The sequence below is a fragment of the Ranitomeya imitator genome, chromosome 5, assembly GCF_032444005.1.
Source record: "Ranitomeya imitator isolate aRanImi1 chromosome 5, aRanImi1.pri, whole genome shotgun sequence".
NCBI lineage: Eukaryota > Metazoa > Chordata > Amphibia > Anura > Dendrobatidae > Ranitomeya > Ranitomeya imitator.
In genome coordinates this window covers 47410710-47431914 of record NC_091286.1, presented here as the reverse complement: position 1 = coordinate 47431914, position 21205 = coordinate 47410710, and the positions used below count along the sequence as shown (strand labels likewise).

General features: G+C 44.1%; 1 protein-coding gene across 1 annotated transcript in view; it reads right to left on the bottom strand.

Annotated features, from left to right (window-relative positions):
- The window catches only part of TTC7A (tetratricopeptide repeat domain 7A), a 405643-nt gene that overhangs the window by 295059 nt on the left and 89379 nt on the right, over positions 1–21205 (bottom strand). The window contains exons 7-8 of the mRNA XM_069768639.1: positions 3788–3951; positions 786–849 (exon numbers count right to left, since the gene is read on the bottom strand). Of these exons, the coding sequence (XP_069624740.1) occupies positions 786–849; positions 3788–3951 (228 nt within the window). The remainder of the gene's footprint in view (positions 1–785; positions 850–3787; positions 3952–21205) is intronic.

Sequence of the window (21205 nt, the reverse complement as noted above, 5' to 3'; positions counted from 1 at the left end):
CCAGAAAACGGACCAGATCTGTGTCATCCCAGAAGTGGGAACTGCATCTATCAGACCTTTATTACATACTGTATCCTTCGGATATGCAACAGATATTTCTCGTGAGACATGTTAAACTCACTATATAAAATATAAAATTAAGCAAGAAGATTCCCAGGACCCTTGTAGAGCGGCCATGTTGGTAATCCGCTACTGCTGGACTAGAGCACTGTGAACCTCCTACTTCAGCATCCTAGTAACCCTCCATGACGTCACATGTGCATTGTGCTGCAAATAAATTACATTAGGGGACCTATTAATGAGGCCTGGCGACAATGATGCCGGAGGTAGGAGTAGACACGTAGACCACTGATCTGGCGGCCATGGGCTACGATGTAGCTGCTGCAACCAATGTCGTGCAAATTCGTATGCTCAACCCTGATAAAACAGTAGCTCCATATTAAGAATTCTAAAATAACATAAAACCTCATGTAATGCACAAAAAATATTATTTAGTGCAGATCATTTTGGCAGGGACGAGACATAGCAGAGCTACGGGAGTCATTGGGCTTCAAGCAAGGTCTAGCTCTGGTTTTACACAGGACTGCAGGGAACAGGGATGACCAGGGATGATCTGATCTCCCTTTACCTATATGTCAGCACAGCAGTCGCTTAGACGAATGCATTCCCTTTATTTTATATACTTACCTTCTGCATTATAGAAGCGTACAGAGAATAACGTTGTATCTGCTGGTTAAGTCACGGTGTGATGTGGTGTAATAGTAATATGGCGGGTGATGGCTTACCATAGATTCGCTGATCAGAAGAAGCAGCAGAGCCTCCTCGATATTGTCCTGTGGGCAGTAAAGGCTGGAAACAAACAGAAGAGAAGAATTAGGTTATATATCGGAGATACACAAGTGTAACACCGAGAGACCAGTAACAGAAAACAAGCCATGCATGATTCATGTGCCACCCAATACCCTCCGCGGGCGCCACATGCCGAATACTGACAAGTGCCTGTATCATGGCAATGGTGATTATCAGCAAAGCAAGGACTAAAGGCAGTGGGAGTAACATTGCACTCCCTCTGTGGATTTAGTGGGATTTTTTTTTTTAAATAATGTATTTCAGTACCTGCATTTTCACTGTGTTTTTTAAGTCAGCACGCTCTGCATTGGTGCTTTTTCAATAATAAAAATGATACCTTTTATATAGAAATCCGATGAACCGTTCATGAGAAATCTAAAGTAGAAGCCATATGCAGATCCGGCTGGAAATGCGCTGGCGTGTGACAGTCTATGTGCACTGCACCCAGTCTGACTGTCCTATGGCTTTTTTGCTAGATTTTTCATGACTAACACCATGGGATTTCTATAAAGAAGGTATCATTTTTATTGGGGGACAATCACCCACACAATTATTCACCTACTTCTCTATGCACGGAAGTGCTAACGGGTTCCATTTGTAATGTCAAAAACACCACCGTGCTGCTAATTAATACACAGATGAGGTTTGTTTTTTATATAAAAGAAAAAGAAAATTCTTATGGACTATTGGAGAAAAATGCAGAAACTTCATAAAAAAAGACATGGTTAAAGCATCTATGCAAATCTAAAAACCCTAAAACATTAAAGAAAAAAAAAAGGCCACAAAATTTTGGCTGGTTGAATGAAGGCGTCTCCACAATCATTTTAATTAGAGAGTGCCTATGAAGAGAACATTTTGTTGTTTTGCCTCAAAGACAACTTCCGTCTTGCTAAAGAGAATCTGCCACCAGATGTTACCATGCAACTGTTTACATAACGAAATAGATGTTAGACCTATGATGCCAGTTTCATCTCAATCTCTGCCCACAGTGCCTGATTGAAGACAGCGCCCCAGTGTCCTTCCTCCTTGCTGCTACTTTATCTGAGCCCACCTCAGCTAATTGACAGCTTCTCAGTGTCCCTCCTCCCTGCTGCTCATTAATCTTAGCCTGATTGACAGCTCCCCAGTGTGCCTCCTCCTTGCTGCTGGTTAATCTTAGCCGGATTGACAGCTCCTCAGTGTCCCTCCTCCCTGCTGCTCATTAATCTTAGCCTGATTGACAGCTCCTCAGTGTGCCTCCTCCTTGCTGCTGGTTAGTCTTAGCCTGACTGACAGTTCCCCAGTGTGCCTCCTCCCTGCTGCTCATTAATCTTAGCCTGACTGACAGTTCCCCAGTGTCCCTCCTCCCTGCTACTGATTAATCTTAGTCTGATTGACAGCTCCTTAGTGTCCCTCCTGCTTGCTGCTGGTTAATCTTAGCCTGATTGACAGCCCCCCAGTGTCCCTCCTCACTGCTACTGATTAATCTTAGCCTGATTGATAGCTCCCCAGTGTCCCTCCTCCCTGCTGCTGGTTAATCTTAGCCTGATTGACAGCTCCCCAGTGTACCTCCTCCCTGCTGCTCATTAATCTTAGCCTGATTGACAGCTCCCCAGTGTGCCTCCTCCCTGCTGCTCATTAATCTTAGCCTGATTGACAGCTCCTCAGTGTCCCTCCTCCCTGCTACTGATTAATCTTAGCCTGATTGACAGCTCCCCAGTGTCCCTCCTCCCTGCTACTGATTAATCTTAGTCTGATTGACAGCTCCTTAGTGTCCCTCCTGCTTGCTGCTGGTTAATCTTGGCCTGATTGACAGCTCCCCAGTGTCCCTCCTCACTGCTACTGATTAATCTTAGCCTGATTGACAGCTCCTTAGTGTCTCTCCTGCTTGCTGCTGATTATTCTTAGCCTGATTGACAGCTCCCCAGTGTCCCTCCTCCCTGCTACTGATTAATCTTAGCCTGATTGACAGCTCCCCAGTGTCCCTCCTCCCTGCTACTGATTAATCTTAGCCTGATTGACAGCTCCCCAGTGTCCCTCCTCCCTGCTGCTGGTTAATCTTAGCCTGACTGACAGCTCCCCAGTGTCCCTCCTCCCTGCTACTGATTAATCTTAGCCTGATTGACAGCTCCTTAGTGTCTCTCCTGCTTGCTGCCAGTTAATCTTAGCCTGATTGACAGCTCCCCAGTGTCCCTCCTCCCTGCTACCGATTAATCTTAGCCTGACAGCTCCCCAGTGTCCCTCCTCCCTGCTACTGATTAATCTTAGCCTGTCTGACATCTCCCCAGTGTCCCTCCTTCTTGCTGCTGGTTAATCCTACTCTAACCAACAGCTTCTCAGTGTCCTTTGCTTCTGATTAATCTCAGCTCACCTGACCTGAATGACAGCTCCTCACCTTTATCCCTGCTGCTTTATCTCAGCCCACCTAGCCTGACAGCTCCTCAATGCTGCTGGTTAATCTGAACCCACCTAGCCTGTCTGACAGTCCCTCACTCTCCTCCTTTCTGCTGGTTAATCTGAGCCCTCCATCCTAGCCTATTTTATTTCATTTTATAAAAATTACTCCTCAGTGATCCTCTTCCCTTTTGCTGCTGAGATCTCACACTGCTCAGTATAGGCTGTAGATGTCAGTCGGTCTGGGTGGACAGAGAATGAAGACACTTGAACTCCTGAGCTCTCTCATACAATAGCTGGACTCATAAAATGCTAATATTACGGTACTATTTAGATTACACAGCCACTCTGACATATATTATCAAAATAAATACACCAGCCTCATCAAGTGTAATAAATCTATTTAATAACATATACAGTTTGTATTGTGGCACCTGGAGACAGATCTGCTTGTAGGCTCATTAGAGTAGGACATGTACAAGTAGTTACAGAAGTACTGGTGGGAAACGATGCACATTTGATAGGATATTAATAAAATAATATGTGTGTGCCAAAAGATTCTTACTGATCTCCAGAATGAATCTGTGGTTTGTGATTGACGACCCCATAAGGGAAAGAACTTTCGTCTCTGTTCACCATCAGTTCTGGTAAAGGACTTTTCAAGGGACTCCAATAACAATTCTCACTTAATGAATGGAGTAAAACCTCTGCCAGCTGCCTGCTCGCCGCCTGGTCAATAAGAGAAAAAATATAACAAAATTAGGAACCCAAAAGTAATGCCCGTGTAATCCTCCGAGAGCGGAATAATCTGCTCTGCTCATTTATTGTGTGTAAGCAAATGATCATATCTAGAGATTTCACTGTGTGGAGCCACAGCCCCCTGACTAAGCCCCTAATAATAGCAGGAATATGAGATTATGAAATTCTGCTCAATGTCACCGCTTGTAAATGGTTACCGGCCCGGAGAGGGAGGACGGGAAGAGAATACACAGCAGCCCATGTTACATCCAATTGTCCTGCAGTCTAAATGAGCCCCCATCTAATAATGGTCAGAAGGGACGTAGCCCGCTGTAATACCATACGGCCCAGAGACATGTACACCCAATGTGCAAAGTATAAAAGGTGATGTCCGTCAATCATTGCATGGCGTTCAGTTTATTAGAAAAATTACTTTTCAGGTCAGTACAAAACATATAGCATTCTGGAGTAAAACGTTTTGAAAAGTAGCAAAATTTGGGCAAAATGCGCTAAAACTTTGTGACTTTTGGCTGTCTCGCCCACTTTTGCCCAGATCTGACCAAGGTTTTGGCTGTCTCACCCACTTTTGCCCAGATCTGACCAAGATTTTGGCTGTCTCACCCACTTTTGCCCAGATCTGACCAAGGTTTTGGCTGTCTCACCCACTTTTGCCCAGATCTGAGCAAGATTTTGGCTGTCTCACCCACTTTTGCCCAGATCTGACCAAGGTTTTGGCTGTCTCACCCACTTTTGCCCAGATCTGAGCAAAATTTTGGCTGTCTCACCCACTTTTGCCCAGATCTGACCAAGATTTTGGCTGTCTCACCCACTTTTGCCCAGATCTGACCAAGGTTTTGGCTGTCTCACGCACTTTTGCCCAGATCTGACCGAGAGTGGGCATGGCAACCCTCTCTCGTTAAAATCATGCTGTTTCATTCACCACAACTTACTCAGCCTCTGACTAGAGTAAGATTTGCGGTGAGACTCACACGAAGCCACACGCCACCCGTCAGCTGCTCCTGATTCATGGGACTCTTAAAAATGTCAGTCTTGATGGCAAACTTCATTAGGCCACCAGCTTCCACGGGAATGGATCAGTGATCTGCGATCACGTGAGAACGGGTGGGCGCCGGTACACAGATCCACACGCAACCCAACCATTTAAGGAGACTCTGTCAGCACTGACTGATGGTTCAAACGAAGTACAGGCACTTCGTGCTTTAAATCAAAGCCAACATTTAAGTACACCTTCCCACCTGCTTGGTTTCCATCTATTTCCACTCTTCTATGACTCTATGAAGCGAGACCGGTCAATCAAAGAAGAGGGGGTTGGAGATAGAGTGTATGACCAGCTAAAGTAAAGCTAACAGCCCCACCTATGAAGATCTTTCTAAAGATTCTTCATTTTATACACTTACAAGTTGGCATACCATTAATCTGTGGCTTCTTTATAGTTGTAGGGCTTGTCAAGCCATTGGTACTATGTGCCTCAACTGGTGGTCTTGTATGGTTGTTTCTAACCTATAGACTTTTATGAGCAAAAGGATTATTCTGTTTAGAAAATCCAACTTCATATACTCTATGAGAAAAGTCCCACTTAACAGAGCAGGGTCTATCATCAGGGTCTGATAATGGCCAGGATCCTCATGTCTTGATCAGGGTGGACAGTGGTTTCATAAAGCTTCTTTCGCTCAGGAGGACTTGTCCTTCCCTCCATTATACATAAAATGGGTGTTGTGTAATGCTTCATTTCTCCCGTAGTGGTGCTACAGAAAAAATTGAATATTTAGGGTAAGATATTCCCACAATTTACAGCAGATTGCTTGTGGTTCCAGGAGGACACTTTGTGATCAAGTTATTACGGGGCATTTTGAAACAAAAATATAAACTTAAATTGCATATTTCAATAGTTTTTAGGTTCATGAACCCAGGTGACATTCTGTTTGTTCCACCTTCTAGTTCCCTCCTCATCATCCTCATGTCACCAGGATTACTGGGGTGGAGGTAACTAGTCCCTTGCTCAATAGTTGGGTTTGATGGGACGTAAACTTTAATTTCAGGTGTAGACACTAGTAGCTACTTGCTCGAAGTGCACCAGGAGACCACTTTCCTTAGTGTGAGTACACACAATTATACAAAACAGCCCTTTTATTACCATTTAAATAAGAAAAGCGATGGGTGATAACAATCACGGTGTGTGAAAATGTAGAAAACTGGATAATGCACAGATTTCGGGGGAAGATTAATTAAAGTGTCTGAATAGGAACATGTTTAAGAGCTTAAGTGTAATAAAAACTGTTGTAAATGCTGGAGTGTGGACTTCTTCACTGCCGTTCTACCTATTATAATTCATATCTTTTTTTTTTTTTTAACCAATCAAATTTTTATTGTGGAAAAGCTTTACAATTATAACATAGAGAAAAACAGGGGAAGGGGGAAATACGAGGGGAATACCACCATTGATAATTTACAGAAGTGTGGTAACAATAGTAATACCTGAGATACGCATGAGTACATTATTATAAACAGCATTAAACATAAGGCAATACTTCCAACTTGAAGGCCTAGGCAGGAGAGCGCTGGGTAATGACATCAGAGGAGAGGTAATCCAAGGATCCCACCAGGTGAGGACCTTATTCTTTTTGGAAAGGGAGCCAGCAGTGATCAGTTCATAGCTTAAGTGTAGGTTAACTCTCGCAATTAGTTCAGTTTTAGAGGGAACTATAAGGGATTTCCAATATTTTGTGATACAGTATCTTGCTGCAATAAGGATATTAGAGATTATAGGTTGGAGGGGTTTGGGGAAGGACAAGAGCGAAATCCCCAAAATAGCTAATGGGCCAGTTAAGTCGAGAGGAAGATGGGTGACCTCTGATAAAGTGGATTCGACCTGACGCCAAAACACTTGAAGACGCGGACAATCCCACCAGACGTGAGCTAGGGAACCATTGGAGTTACAACCTTTCCAGCACTGGGGGGAGGAAGAGAGGTAAAATTTGGCCAATCTGATAGGAGTAAGGTACCACTGGAGGTGTATTTTTTTAATTTGTTCTAGGTGTCCGATACAAGAGGAGAATTTGGATGTGTGTATCATAGCAAAATGCCAGTCATCCGGAGAAGCCGAAAATGAAAGGGCAGACTCCCAAGAGGACATAAAAGGGAGTTTATCCGCTATGTTGTGAGACAGAAGAGCTTTGTAAATAATTGAGATACCATGGGGCACCAGGGTATTTGGCCTGAAAAATCTTTGGATTGGAGTTTCTTCTGCCGGGATGGAGGTGAGCGCCCCGAATGGACCGGAGCTTTTCAAGAAGCTGCGCAGTTGAAAATATTGGAAGAAGCACCTACCAGATAGAGAGTATCGGGTAGCTAGCTCCGGAAATGGGATCAGGCCATTGGAATCATATAGCTCCCGGATCCAGAGAATCCCACACTCCCTCCAGGCAGATAAAGACAGACCATCAATAGCAGATTCAAGGGCATGGAGGGATAGATAATGGGACAGAATTGAGAGGTGGGTGGGACAAAACTCCAACCAAATTTTTGTAGCGGAGTGCATTGATTTAAGGAAGGAGCCACGAGGAATAGAACGGAGCAAACCGAGTTCCAGCAAATTTTTAAGGGACCGACCAGGAGCAAAATTTGATTCGATGCTAAACCACCTGAGCGAAGAGCTTCCCTCCCACCAGATTTTGAGGGGTTCTAGGAGTGCGGCTTTATGGTACGATTGAATTTGGGGGGCTCCAAGACCCCCTAGCGAGTATGGGAGTGACATTAGTGAACGCTTAATTCTATGGGGTTTACCGTTCCAAATGAATCGATCAATCAGTGATTGGAATGTTGAGATATATTTAGATGGGATAATGAGGGGGAGACATCTGAAAAGGTAAATGAGTTTAGGAAGGATTAGCATTTTACAGGTTTGAATTCTGGCCATCCAAGACAAATGAGAGTTAGAAAGTTGGTCTATTTCTTTTTTAACCTCTGAGAGGGACGTGTCACAATTAACACGTACGATGTTGTTGGTGTGCGTTATTTGAATACCTAAATAGGTAAACCCGAGGGGAGACCAAATAAAAGGAAATTTAGATTGGATGTGCCGTTGGAGAGAAAGTGGGAGGAACAGAGGGAAGATTGTAGACTTGGATAAATTTAGCTTATAATATGAGGCCGCAGCGAATTGGGTAAGGATATTGGAGATCGCGTTAAGGGAGTCAAGGGGGGGCCGAGCAGGTCAGGACCACGTCGTCTGCGTATAGACCGATTTTATGTTCATGGTCTCCCACCCTTATTCCCCGCACTTCCGGACATTGTCTCACAATAGCGGCGAGAGGTTCCATGATGAGAGCAAAGATGATGGGGGAGAGAGGACAGCCCTGACGAGTGCCATTAAAGATAGGAAAGGTTCTAGATTTAAAACCAGCTGATCGAACAGAGGCACAAGGATTAGAATAAAGGGCCATAATGGCACTAATAATTTGGCCCGATAGGCCGAATTTTTGAAGGGTAAGTTCAATATACCCCCAGTGCACTCTGTCGAACGCTTTTTCTGCGTCAAGGGATAGGAACACACAAGGGAGACTCCCCCTCTCCACCACATCCAGCAGATCAATCAAGCGCCTCGTGCCGTCTCTAGTCTGTCTTCCCGGAACAAACCCAACCTGGTCTGGGTGGACCAGGGAGGGAAGGATCGACATTAGCCTATTAGCCCATATCTTGGCGTAGATTTTGACGTCGCAATTTAAAAGAGCTATAGGGCGGAAATTCCCTGGAGAGGTCAAAGGTTTCCCCGGTTTAGGAAGGGTAGCAATAGAAGCTTCTAGACCTTCGCTTTTGATGTCGCCCGTAGAAAGCCAATGGTTAAAAAGGTGTAGGAGGTAAGGGGACAGAGTTGGGAGGAATTGGGCATAATAGGGAAGGGGGAAACCATCCGGACCAGGGGCCGAACATTTCTTTGCCTCCTTAATGATTTGAGCTATTTCAGAGGGCACAATCGGGGCATTAAGAAAGGATAGTTGATCTGAAGTAACTGAGGGAAGGCTTGCTTGGTCCAAAAAAGAGGCTATGGAGGACTGGGAAGGTTGAGGAATATTGGGATCTGATTTAAGATTATACAGGGAGGAGTAGTATGTTGCGAATTCCTCTGCTATATGGATAGGATTATAGATACGGGAACCATCTGTTCTCTGTATATAATGTATCTTAGACTGAACCTCCTTCTTTTTAACACGCCTGGCCAGCAACGCACCCGCCCGATCACCCATTGAGTAGAATTTGGCTTTAGATTTCCTGAGTGCATGTTCCGTTTTACTGAGAAGCAGTTGGCGGAGGTGAAGACGGGCCGTAGAGAGGTCTGAGAACAATTGAGGAGATGGAAGTAGCTTATGCTGGGCCTCTAGGAGGCCTATCTTATTCAGGGCCGCATGTAGACTCGCATTATATTTCCGTTTAGCAAGAGCAGCCATTTTAATAAAGTGGCCACGGATCACCGCCTTGTGAGCAAACCAGAGAGAGTCATCGCGTATTTCCGCAGAGTCATTTAAGGAGAAAAACTCCTTTAAGGATGCCTCTATTATTTGTGAATTCAATTGATCGTTTAGGAGAAGCTCATTGAGCCGCCATTGTGAGGGTGCTCTAATTGCCATGGAGTCACTCAGGGAGATCGAGACAGGCGCGTGGTCGGACCAAGTGATATTGCCTATTTCCGCAGAGATACATTGGGGAAGGGCTACATCGTCTACCAAAATGTAATCAATTCTGCTATAAGAACTATGCCTGGGAGACCAGAATGTATAGTCGCGTTCGTTGCAGTGGAAGTATCTCCATACATCATGTAGATTAGAGGTGCTGATGAGTTGAGCGGCTTCGCCCCTGGATATTGAGGCAGACGAGCAGTCCAGGTTTTTAGATACAGGGATGTTAAAGTCACCTGAGATCAACTTATAACCGTGATTAAAGCCATTCAGTGTCTGAAAGAATGCCGTTAGAAATTTGATTTGACCGAAGTTGGGGGCATAGACTGAGGCAATAGTGTAGGGGGAGTTGTTAATTAGACATAGTACTATAAGGAATCTGCCCATAGGGTCAGCTACAGATTTGATCAATTGGAAAGAGTTCGCTTTGCTGAAAAAGATGGCAACTCCAGCTTTTTTAGAGTGATTGTTAGCAAAGAATTGATGTGGAAATAGGCCTGAGTGCATTCTAAAGTTGTCGCACTCAAGCAAGTGGGTTTCTTGAATGCATATGATGTCGTGGCGGGTTTTAGAAAGTTGGCGCCAAACCAGCGACCTCTTCCCAGGAGAGTTAAGGCCGTTGACATTAATAGAATGGAGTGAGATACTCATTATCAATATCAAAGGGGGTACTGATTATGTCTTGTACTCTGGCGAGAGGTGTGATCTTATGACAGCAAAGCGGACCAATCAGGTTTACCAGCAAATAAAATGGTGGGGTGAGGGTGGGTAGGGAGGAAAAGAGGGAAAGGGAGGAATAACAGGGTAAACATCAGAACATGAAAGTCCATTCAGGCAAAACCTGAATCCAAAGGTGAAAATCTGCAAACAATCCACCTGTGGGGCAAAACGCTGAGGCAGTCCCAGCAGAAAACTACTCTCGGTAGTGAAAAAAGTTTAAAAGGGGATGGGAGGCAAAAAAAAAAAAAAAGAAAAGAAAGATAAGAAATTGGGAGGAAAAAAGAAAAACAGAAGTTATGCAGGAAGAGGAAAAAAGAATTCCAGCCAGGAACCAGTGGTTGTGGAATCAGGCCACCTTCCAGTCAGGAATGATCCAGCGTCTTCCCGGTTTGGCGCCTCCGGGCCCAGGAGTAGCCGAGGAGGAAGGCGGAGGTATGGGGAGATTCAGTCCCCACTGGGTTAGGGTCTTCGCAGCTTGAGCAGGGCTTGAGCACGTGGTGACTGAGCCATCTCTGCGGATGCAGAGTTTGGTGGGAAAGCCCCAACGATATAAAATGCCGTTTTCTCTCAGGGCTGTGGTATAAGGCAAGAAGGCTTTACGTTGAGCCAGAGTTCCGGGGGACAGGTCTGGGAAGACGGAGATGTTGGCAAAACGTTCCGGGAGTGCTGGTTTGCCCCTTAGTGCTTGTAAAAATTCCTCCTTCATGATGAAGAAATGTATACGAGCCAGCACATCTCTGGGAACGGAGGGTCCTAGTCCTGAGGGCTTGGGGATCCGGTGGATGCGATCAATAATAATTCCCTCTTTAGTTGCATTAGGGAGGGCTGCAAGTATAAAATCTTGTAAGAAGGATCTAAGGTCTTCTGAGGACACTGTTTCATCAATGCCTCTGAGCTTAACATTGTTTCTTCTGGATCTGTCCTCCAGATCCAAAGTTTTAGAGTACATTTTAGTGGCAAGAGAAGATAATTCTTCATGAGCATCCCATAGCTCATTGTGTGAGGCCACAAGCTCTGTCATTTTTTGCTCTAAATGATCTGTACGACCTCCCAGCTCCTCTACCTCCCCTTTAAGGTCTGCCAGCATGGCGCGCATATCCTCCTGCAAGGAAGTGCGGAGGTCTCCCAGCATGTCCCTCATCAGGGACGCTGTGATCGGGGCTTCGGCGGAGTCAGCTGCAGCCGCGCTTGAGGACGATTGTGAGCCCCGCCGCGCTGAGCGGGAAGATCTGGGCGCCATCTTGGATTTCTGGCGCTGCTGGGGAGAGGCGGCGAAAAAATCCACAATGCGCCTGGCGGGGTCCCGGGAGTCAGCCTTCGTTTTCCCCATGTACTCACCGGCGGATGAGGGACTGGAGCGGGCAGCAGCAGGACCGGAAGGGCCGTGGGTGAGTCGTTATGTGCCGCTTGGTTCTATCTGGCAGCGGAGCTCCCGCGCTATGCGACCTGCTCCATTAGCGGTCAGGCCACGCCCCCTATAATTCATATCTTAAAAAGGAAATGTAATTATTTCCTAAATATCTTTAATTATCAAATTACACTTGTTTTGTCTAGGGCACTAATCACTAAAGAAGAATAAATTGTCTGACATCTTGTTACCCTGAGAGAAACTTACAGAACGATGTGATCCCATTGCCTATTCTGATCTAAGACTGAAGATACCAGGGATGCTGAGGTAAGAAGATGCTGCTCACACTGCTGTCCATCCTGTCTATCTGATCTAATACTGGAAATATCAGGAGTGCTGAGTTAAGAAGAGGCTGCTCACACTGCTGTCCACCCTGTCTATCTTATCTAATACTGAAGATACAAGGGATGCTGAAGTAAGAAGATGCTGCTCACACTGCTGTCCACCCAGTCTATGTGATCCAATACTGGAGATACCAGGAGTGCTGAGTTAAGAAGAGGCTGCTCACACTGCTGTCCATCCTATCTATCTGATCTAATACTGGAGATACCAGGAGTGCTGACTTAAGAAGATGCTGCTCACACTGCTGTCCATCCTATCTATCTAATGTATTACTAGAGATACCAGGAGTGCCGAGTTAAGAAGAGGCTGCCACACTGCTGTCCACCCTGTCTATCTGATCTAATACTGGAGATACCAGGAGTGCTGAGTTAAGAAGAGGCTGCTCACACTGCTGTCCACCCTGTCTATCTGATCTAATACTGGAGATACCAGGAGTGCTGACTTAAGAAGATGCTGCTCACACTGTTGTCCATCCTATCTATCTAATGTAATACTAGAGATACCAGGAGTGCTGAGTTAAGAAGAGGCTGCTCACACTGCTGTCCACCCTGTCTATCTGATCTAATACTGGAGATACCAGGGGTGCCGAGTTAAGAAGAGGCTGCCACACTGCTGTCCACAAATCTATCTGATCTAATACTGGAGATACTAGGGGTGCTGAAGTAAATAGAGGCTGCTGACACTGCAGTCTACTATGTCTATCTTATCTACTGTGGGCCTCACGGTGGCTCAGTGGTTAACACTGCAGTATTGCAGTGCTGGGGTCCTGGGTTCAAATCCAACCGACAACATCTGCAAGGAGTTTATATGTTATCCCCGTGTTTGCATGGGTTTCCTCCAGGTTCTTTGGTTTCCTTCCACACTCCAAATGACATACTGAAAGGGCAATTACATTGTGAGCCCCAATGGGGACAGTGTCGGTAACATATGTAAAGCACTGTGAAATTAATGGCACTGTAGAAGTGAGGAAAATAAATAATTACTATTGGTGTTGAGGTAAGTAGAGGCTGCTCACACTGTTGTCCACAAATCTATCTGATCAAATTGCAGGCTTATAGCCAGAGAGAAACATATTTGTCCATTACTGTAGGCGTTTTAGTCCGAGACTGGCATGTTAGTAGGATAGGAAAGTGGTATGATAGAACCCATTAGAGAAGTGTCACCTTGGCATGGGCACACATTAAATGGTCAATTTATGGGCTAAGAACCTTAGTTTTTTGTAAGTACATCTTACTGAGTAACAATACAGCTTGGAGTTAATGTTTCCAGAGTCTCTGTATGTTTTGGTCCTCACAGAGTACTGCTATGTTTTCTTTTTACATATTGTGCAGTTATTGCAGCTTGCATCTAACTACACTAAGGAGGTGCTGGTCAGGTTTTCTTACTATAGTCTACTATTAGAGGTTGTTACCGTCTCCTAGTCTGACACTTCACGCCTCCCATTAGTCTTAAGGTGATTTTAACCAATTCTACTTGCCCAATCAAATAGCCCGAGAGATACATGCTTGTCCATTATTGTGGGAATTTTAGCCTGAGAATGGCATGTTCAGTAGGATAAGGAAAGTGGTATGATAGGACCCATCAGAGAAGTGTCACCTTTGCATGGTTGATGGGCAAACATAAAAAGGCTACTTTATGTGCCATGAACCTTAGTTTTTTGTAAGTACATCTTACTGAATAACAATACAGCTAGTAGTTAGTGTTTCCAGTGTTTCTGTATGTTTTGGCTCTCACACAGTACTGCTGTGTTTTCTTTTTACATATTGTGCAACTATTGCAGCTTGCACCTATTCACACTAAGAAGGAGGTGCAGTTCGGGTTTTCTTACTATGATCTAATACTGGAGATACCAGGGGCGTTGAGTTAAGAAGAGGCTGCCACACTGCTGTCCACATATCTATTTGATCTAATACTGGAGATACCAGGAATGCTGATATAAGAAGATGCTGCCCAAACTGCTGTTTACCCTGTCTATCTGATCTAATACTAGAGATACTAGGAGTGCTGAGGTAAGAAGAGGCTGCTCACATCTAACTACATTAAGGAGGTGCTGGTCAGGTTTTCTTACTATAGTCTACTATTAGAGGTTGTTACTGTCTCCTAGTCTGAGGCCATGTGCACACGTTCAGGTTTTTTCGCCGATGCCCTCTTGAGAATGCCGTCTAGTAGTAGAAGCTGCCAAGCCCCACAGCTTTAGGCTATGTGCACACGTTCAGGTTTTTTCGCGTTTTTTTCGTGGTAAAAACGCTATAAAAACTCATTAAAAACGCATACATTATGCATTCTATCATTTAGAATGCATTCTGCATGTTTTGTGCACATGGATGCGTTTTTTTCCGTGAAAAAAAACGCATTGCGGTAAAAAAAAATGAGCATGTTCATTATTTTTGCGGATTTTCTGCGTTTTTCCCGCAATTCTATGCATTTGGGAAAAAACGCACCAAAAAGGCACCAAAAACGCACAAAAACGCGTCAAAAACGCGGTAAAATCGCGGTAACAACACATGCGGATTTCTGGCAGAAATGTCCGGTTTTTGTCAGGAAAATTTCTGCAAGAAATCCTGACGTGTGCACATACCCTGACACTTCACGCCTCCCATTAGTCTACAGGTGATTTTAACCAATTCTACTTGCCCAATCAAATAGACCGAGAGATACATGTCTACCCTGTCTATCTGATCTAATACTGGAGATACCAGGAATACTGATATAAGATGAGGCTGTTCTAATTGTTGTTCACCCTGTCTATCTGATCTAATACTAGAGATACTGGGAGTGCTGAGGTAAGAAGAGGCTGCTCACATTGTTGCCCACCCGGTCTATCTGATCCAATACCGGTGATACCAGGAATGCTGATGTAAGAAGAGGCTGCAAATACTGATTTCCACCCTGTCTATCTGACCTAATTCTGGAGATACCAGGAGTGCGGAGGTAAGAAGAGGTTAATCACACTGGTGTCTGCCCTGTCTATCTGATCTAATACCGGAAATACCAGGAATGCTGATATAAGAAGAGGCTGCTCACACTGCTGTCCACCCTGTCTATCTGATCTAATACTGGAGACACTAGCAGTGCTGAGGTAAGAAGAGGCTGCTCACATTCTTGTCCACCCTGTCTATCTGATCTAATACTGGAGATACCAGCGGTGATGAGTTAAGAAGATGCTGTTCACACTGCTGCCCACCCTATTTTTCTAAGCTAAAACTGGAGACACCAAGAGTGCTGACGTAAGAAGAGGCTGCTCACACTGTTATCCACATGTCTATCTGATTTAATACTGGAAATACCAGGAGTGCTGGGCAGTGTGAATCCAGTATGTGATTGTATAAGTGCAACGTGGGTACAGTGTATATGTGGAAATATAGGTGTACACACTCTGAGTGATATTTTTAAACAAATTTCTGACCAGCGTTGAAAATATACATCTGGGTACATGTTCCCCACTCTGTGACACACATTTTTATAAAGGTAATCTTATGGGTGATGTCAGTATATAACACAGCCCAACCATAGCTGACAGAATAATACTTAAATTAAGTTTAATAAAGTTTCATAACAATGCTCTCATAAATTGCCACATTACAAATGCGTAATTGGTATTGATGCAATGACCTAAAGACTGTAGAATAAATTTAAAAAGGTTCGCTATGAATTTAAAAATTTACTGAAGGCAGGGAATGCTGTGCAATAAAAAACTAAATTATTTGTACTCGATAGATAATTCTCATGCTACTCCAGCACTGTAGGTCTTGTGAAATTGTCCTGCAATGATGACGCACAACTAGACACAAAATAACTGAGGCCAATGATTGGCTGCAGTGGTCATGTGCAGCACAGGCACAGCAGGACAACTTCACAAGAAAAACAGGAATAAGAATGCCTTTAAAACATTTTACTAATTATAAACAACCTTTTAAATTTATACTACAGACTATGAGTCATTGCGATTGAGGCCATACCAAATATGAGTATATTTTATGGCAAATTCTTTTTAAAAATATATATTTTTAAAAGGGTTTATGTATTAGGGCTAAGGGCAGCAGTAACTATTAAAACAGCCCTATGATGAAAGTTGCTTCAAGGGGTTATCCAGGACTATTTTATTTTTTTTTACTATGGGCCTAAAACTAATAGACAGGTAGTTACTAACTACCTGCTTGTTCTACACGGCAGCTGTTATGACCTGGTGGTTAGGAGCACCCGGAATGACCTGATAGTTAAACCTCATACAGGACGAGCTCTGGGATGTGGGAGCTCTGCTGACCACATGCCCTAATCCTATCACACACACTAGAAATAGCCGTGGAGCGCTCCTGACCAGACCTAGGCGCCTCGTCATAGCCTAAGAACTATCTAGCCCTAGAGATAGAAAATAAAGCCTACCTTGCCTCAGAGAAATTCCCCAAAGGTAAAGGAAGCCCCCCACATATATTGACTGTGAGTAAAGATGAAAGTCACAAACGCAGAAATGAAACAGGTTTCAGCAAAGGGAGGCCAGACTTACTAAATAGACACAGGATAGGAAAGGTAACTTTGCGATCAGCACAAAAACCTACAAAAGACCACGCAGAGTGTGCAAAAAAGACCTCCGCACCGACTCACGGTGCGGAGGGGCCACTCTGCATCCCAGAGCTTCCAGCTAGCAAGACAAAATCATGAAAACCAGCTGGACAAGAAAACAGTGAACAAATAATGACTATGAGGAAGTTAGCTTCTGCAGGAGAAGGCAGGTCACTAGAGAGATCCAGGAGCGAACTGAACAAATGCAAAAACATTGACAGCTGGCATGGAGTAACGATCTGAGAGGAGTTAAATAGAGCAGTCAACCAAAGGATAAACCACGTCACCTGTGTAAGGAACCTCAGAAGCAGCAGCTTCACTCACAGCCACCAGAGGGAGCCCATAGACAGAACTCGCCGAAGTACCATTCACGACCACAGGAGGGAGTTCGACAACAGAATTCACAACAGGCAGCGGCTCAGAGCGGTCACTGACCGCTCCTGCCAGCAATTCTGCTGCTCAATGTCAATAGAGCATTTTTCTCTCGTTTAGTTGGCTCTGTAGAAGGGTGTGACTGCTGACGTTGTGCTGATTGAGAGCTGGCTCCCTGCAGTTAGGCAGCGGGGAGCCAGAAGTCAATCACCATGAAACACGCTGGGCAGAACAGGCAGATAGGTATCAACTACCTACCTATTAGTTCTTAGACCCATAGTAAAAAAAATAGTCCCAGTTAACCCATTTAACTTTGCATTTTTTATCAACAATGAAATAAAAATTGTGACAGTGTTGAAATAAATGATGACTTTCCTGGTGTCTACGGGATCCTACTGCATTGCTCAGGATGCCCGTAATTCTCCTTTAACATAAATGAGCGCTGATGTCTGTAAAACTTTGAGTCTTTTTCTTTACCTAAAGTAAGACATTTTGACAGCTGTTTATTACATTTACAGGATAGGATCACAATTTTTCCATAGGAAAAGGCCTTAATAGCAGCAGGTTGAAGTTATGGCGTAAGCGGCTAATACACCACCGCCAGTGAACTTTTCTGCAGACAAGATTAGCTACCCTCAAATCAATATGGCAGAAATGGCAGAGGGAGCAATCACCAGTAATGTGCTTTAATAAGGAAGCATTACAAAAATGCCCACAACAATGTAATGAAATAAGAATGGACTGTGTAATGTGGAAAATCACAAATCTACCCAAAGATAAAAATATCTAATGCAGCAGCAGACTAGATGGACCATGTGGTCTTTTTGTGCTGTCAATCTTCTATGCTATTATTAGGAATCCACTCAAGTGATAGTTTAGACCGTCATTTTCAATTTGGTGGGTATGACTCTGGTATAGAGTCTGGTTGCTAGAGTAGGGAGAGTGTACTGGCTTGGGGCGCAGTCAGACTGACGTATAAATCGGACCAAGATCAGAACGCAATGCACGGACTGGTAGGTGGCTCTCCCTATCCGAGTGTGACAGCTTCATATTGTCACAGGTTTACCGCGATAGAAATGAGCCAGAACACCGCAACATCTAATTTCTTCTACTCCTGCACTGATTAGACGCACTTCACCTACATATTAAATGGTGCAGGTTTCTTTTAGCAGTGCAGGGGTTAATGCGCTCAGTTGAGAGCTCCTGGAAGTTTTCCTGCATTAAGGCTCTCAGCTGTGCACTGTTAGACACTCCCTGTTGTGAATTCTGTGGCTGAATTCACTCCTGTGGTCACAAGTGGTACTGCAGCTTCTGAGCTTCCTCCCTCAGGTGTTCTGGTGAGCTCGTTAACTGCTTCATTACTTAACTCCGCCTGATGCTGCTATCCTTGCTCCTTGTCAATGTTTCAGTGTTGGATCTGAGCTTCTCCTGATTGTTCCTGTGACCTGCTGCTCTGTATAGCTAAGTGCTTTTTGCTTTTTTGTTGCTTTTTTTCTGTCCAGCTTGTCTTTTGTTTTGCTGGAAGCTCTGAGACGCAAAGGGTGTACCGCCGTGCCGTTAGTTCGGCACGGTGGGGTTTTTTTGCCCCCTTTGCGTGGTTTTGCTTTAGGGTTTTTTGTAGACTGCAAAGTTCGCTTTACTGTCCTCGCTCTGTCCTAGAATATCGGGCCCCACTTTGCTGAATCTATTTCATCCCTACGTTTTGTCTTTTCATCTTACTCACAGTCATTATATGTGGGGGGCTGCCTTTTCCTTTGGGGAATTTCTCTGGGGCAAGTCAGGCCTATTTTTCTATCTTCAGGCTAGCTAGTTTCTTAGGCTGTGCCGAGTTGCCTAGGTAGTTGTTAGGCGCAATCCACAGCCGCTTTTAGTTGTGTTTAGGATAGGATCAGGTGTGCAGTCTACAGAGTTTCCACGTCTCAGAGCTCGTTCTTGTATTTTTGGGTATTTGTCAGATCACTGTGTGCGCTCTGATCGCTAAGCACACTGTTTCTGGATTGCCTTCATAACACCTGTCATTAGCAAACATAACAACTCCCTTCTCCTACATAACCTGGGCCCTGCCTAGTACTCATTGTCAGAGATAGCTTATGCTGCATGGCTGGTGGTTGTTGGGGGTTGTTTTTGGAGAAGGCGCGTGAAAAATAGCACAAAAAACTCTTACTATTCATTTCTGTTGTACAACCACTTTGCTGTCTATATATTCAGCCTTTTGATTGTTTTTTTCAGTTTCAGGTTTTGAAAAATGCCTGGTGGGCAAAAGAAATTGCATGTCATTCCTCATGGAATTTTCTGATAACTAGGCACTTTCTCATCAGAAGACTGCTAAAAAACACATCAGGAAAAAACTCTTCTAAAATTCTCAATCAAGTGAAAAACTCAATGAAGGAGGGTTTCTTGAAGCTCAGCAAGTTCTGCTGTAACAGTCAGCTATCAGTGTTTTTTTCTGAGTCTGATAGATAACATTTGAACAAGCACACAGCTCTGAACAGTGAGAGCCATGATTAGGAGACCTGCTGTGAAAGTTGATTTATAAACATATCTCTTCAGAAAATGATAGGGAGGGGAGAGATGTATAGAATTGATGTGCAGAATTCAATGAGCTGGAGAGATGTGACTGCGATTTCAAGAGTTAACTCCTCTCCTGGAATGCAAATATCTAGTGGCCAGGGTCTGGGCAGGGTGATTTATAGCTGCATCACTTCAGATGATAGGGAAGGGGAGGGATGTGAACAGCTATATGTTGTATAGAATTAAATTCTGGAGAGAGGTGGCTGGGATGTTAAGAGTTAACCCCTCTCCTGGAATGTAATTATCATGCAGGTCTGGGCAGGCATTAGTGGCCGAGCACCAAGGTAAAAGATAAGATCTCTTATTGAAGGAGATTGAAAGCAGATAGAAAAAGCAAGTCAATTGCAAATTTGATTATTTTGACTGGGACATTGGATTAATAATAAAAACTGTAACATTTTTATTAGGGGACAAACGCCTAAACAGCCAACACTACTTCCATATCTAAAAGCATGCTAACCGGTTCCCTTTAAAAGGACTTTTTCCAAAATAGCAAAAATTCTGGCTGCTGTAATTTTCTAGTATATGCACATTTATACATTATGGCTAGAAACTGTCTTTAAAAAAAGAATAGGGAATGGATGAACGTATATGCATAAATATATATATACAGTGTATGTATATATATATATATATAAATAAATTATATATATATATATATATATATATATATATATATTGTAGGGATTTCACTCACTCAGCTGCGACGGCTGACACTCAGGAGACGTGTTCCTTTAAAGTTCACTGGGTTTATTGCTTCATAAACCATGTGGCAAACAACAGAAAACAAATAGCCTTTGGTTCAGGTAAAGAAAAACAAGTGTCCAGTTCATCCGGCTCAGTCCTGAAGCCGTAACACACTCAGGAGGGTTTCACCTCCACCCATATCTATCTGTGTTAAGCATTAGGCTTTCTTTTATATGTCTAACCACACCCAGAACCCATCACATGACCAGACATGTGGTTGTGACATCACCACAGGTCCTGAAACACATATAGGTAGCCATGGTTACATCACAGCAACAAGCTATCTATAAGACACATATCTCCCATTGATTAGACATCCTTTAGCCACGCTACATACCTCCCCCCTCTGCCTAAAGCCGTGGGGCTTGGCACTTTCTCCCACTAGACAAGGGATTCTTGACAGGGCATCAGCATTACCGTGCAGCTTTCCGGCCCTATGTTCCACATGGAAACAGAAGTCCTGCAGGGCTAAGAACCAACGGGTGACCCTAGCATTTCTACCCTTCGTTTCCCTCATCCACCTAAGTGGGGCATGGTCGGATATCAGTCTAAATTTACGTCCCAGCAAATAGTACTGTAATGTGTCGACTGCCCATTTTATGGCCAAGCACTCCTTTTCAACGACTGAGTAGTTCTTTTCAGACGAGGACAGCTTCCTACTCAGATAGAGAACAGGATGCTCCTCTCCATGTAGTTCTTGGGAAAGGACTGCTCCCACCCCAACATCTGAGGCATCTGTCTGAAGAATAAACTCTTTCTTGAAGTTTGGGGCCATCAGAACGGGTTGCTTACATAAAGCCTCTTTCATTTCTTGGAAGGCTGAATCTGTTTC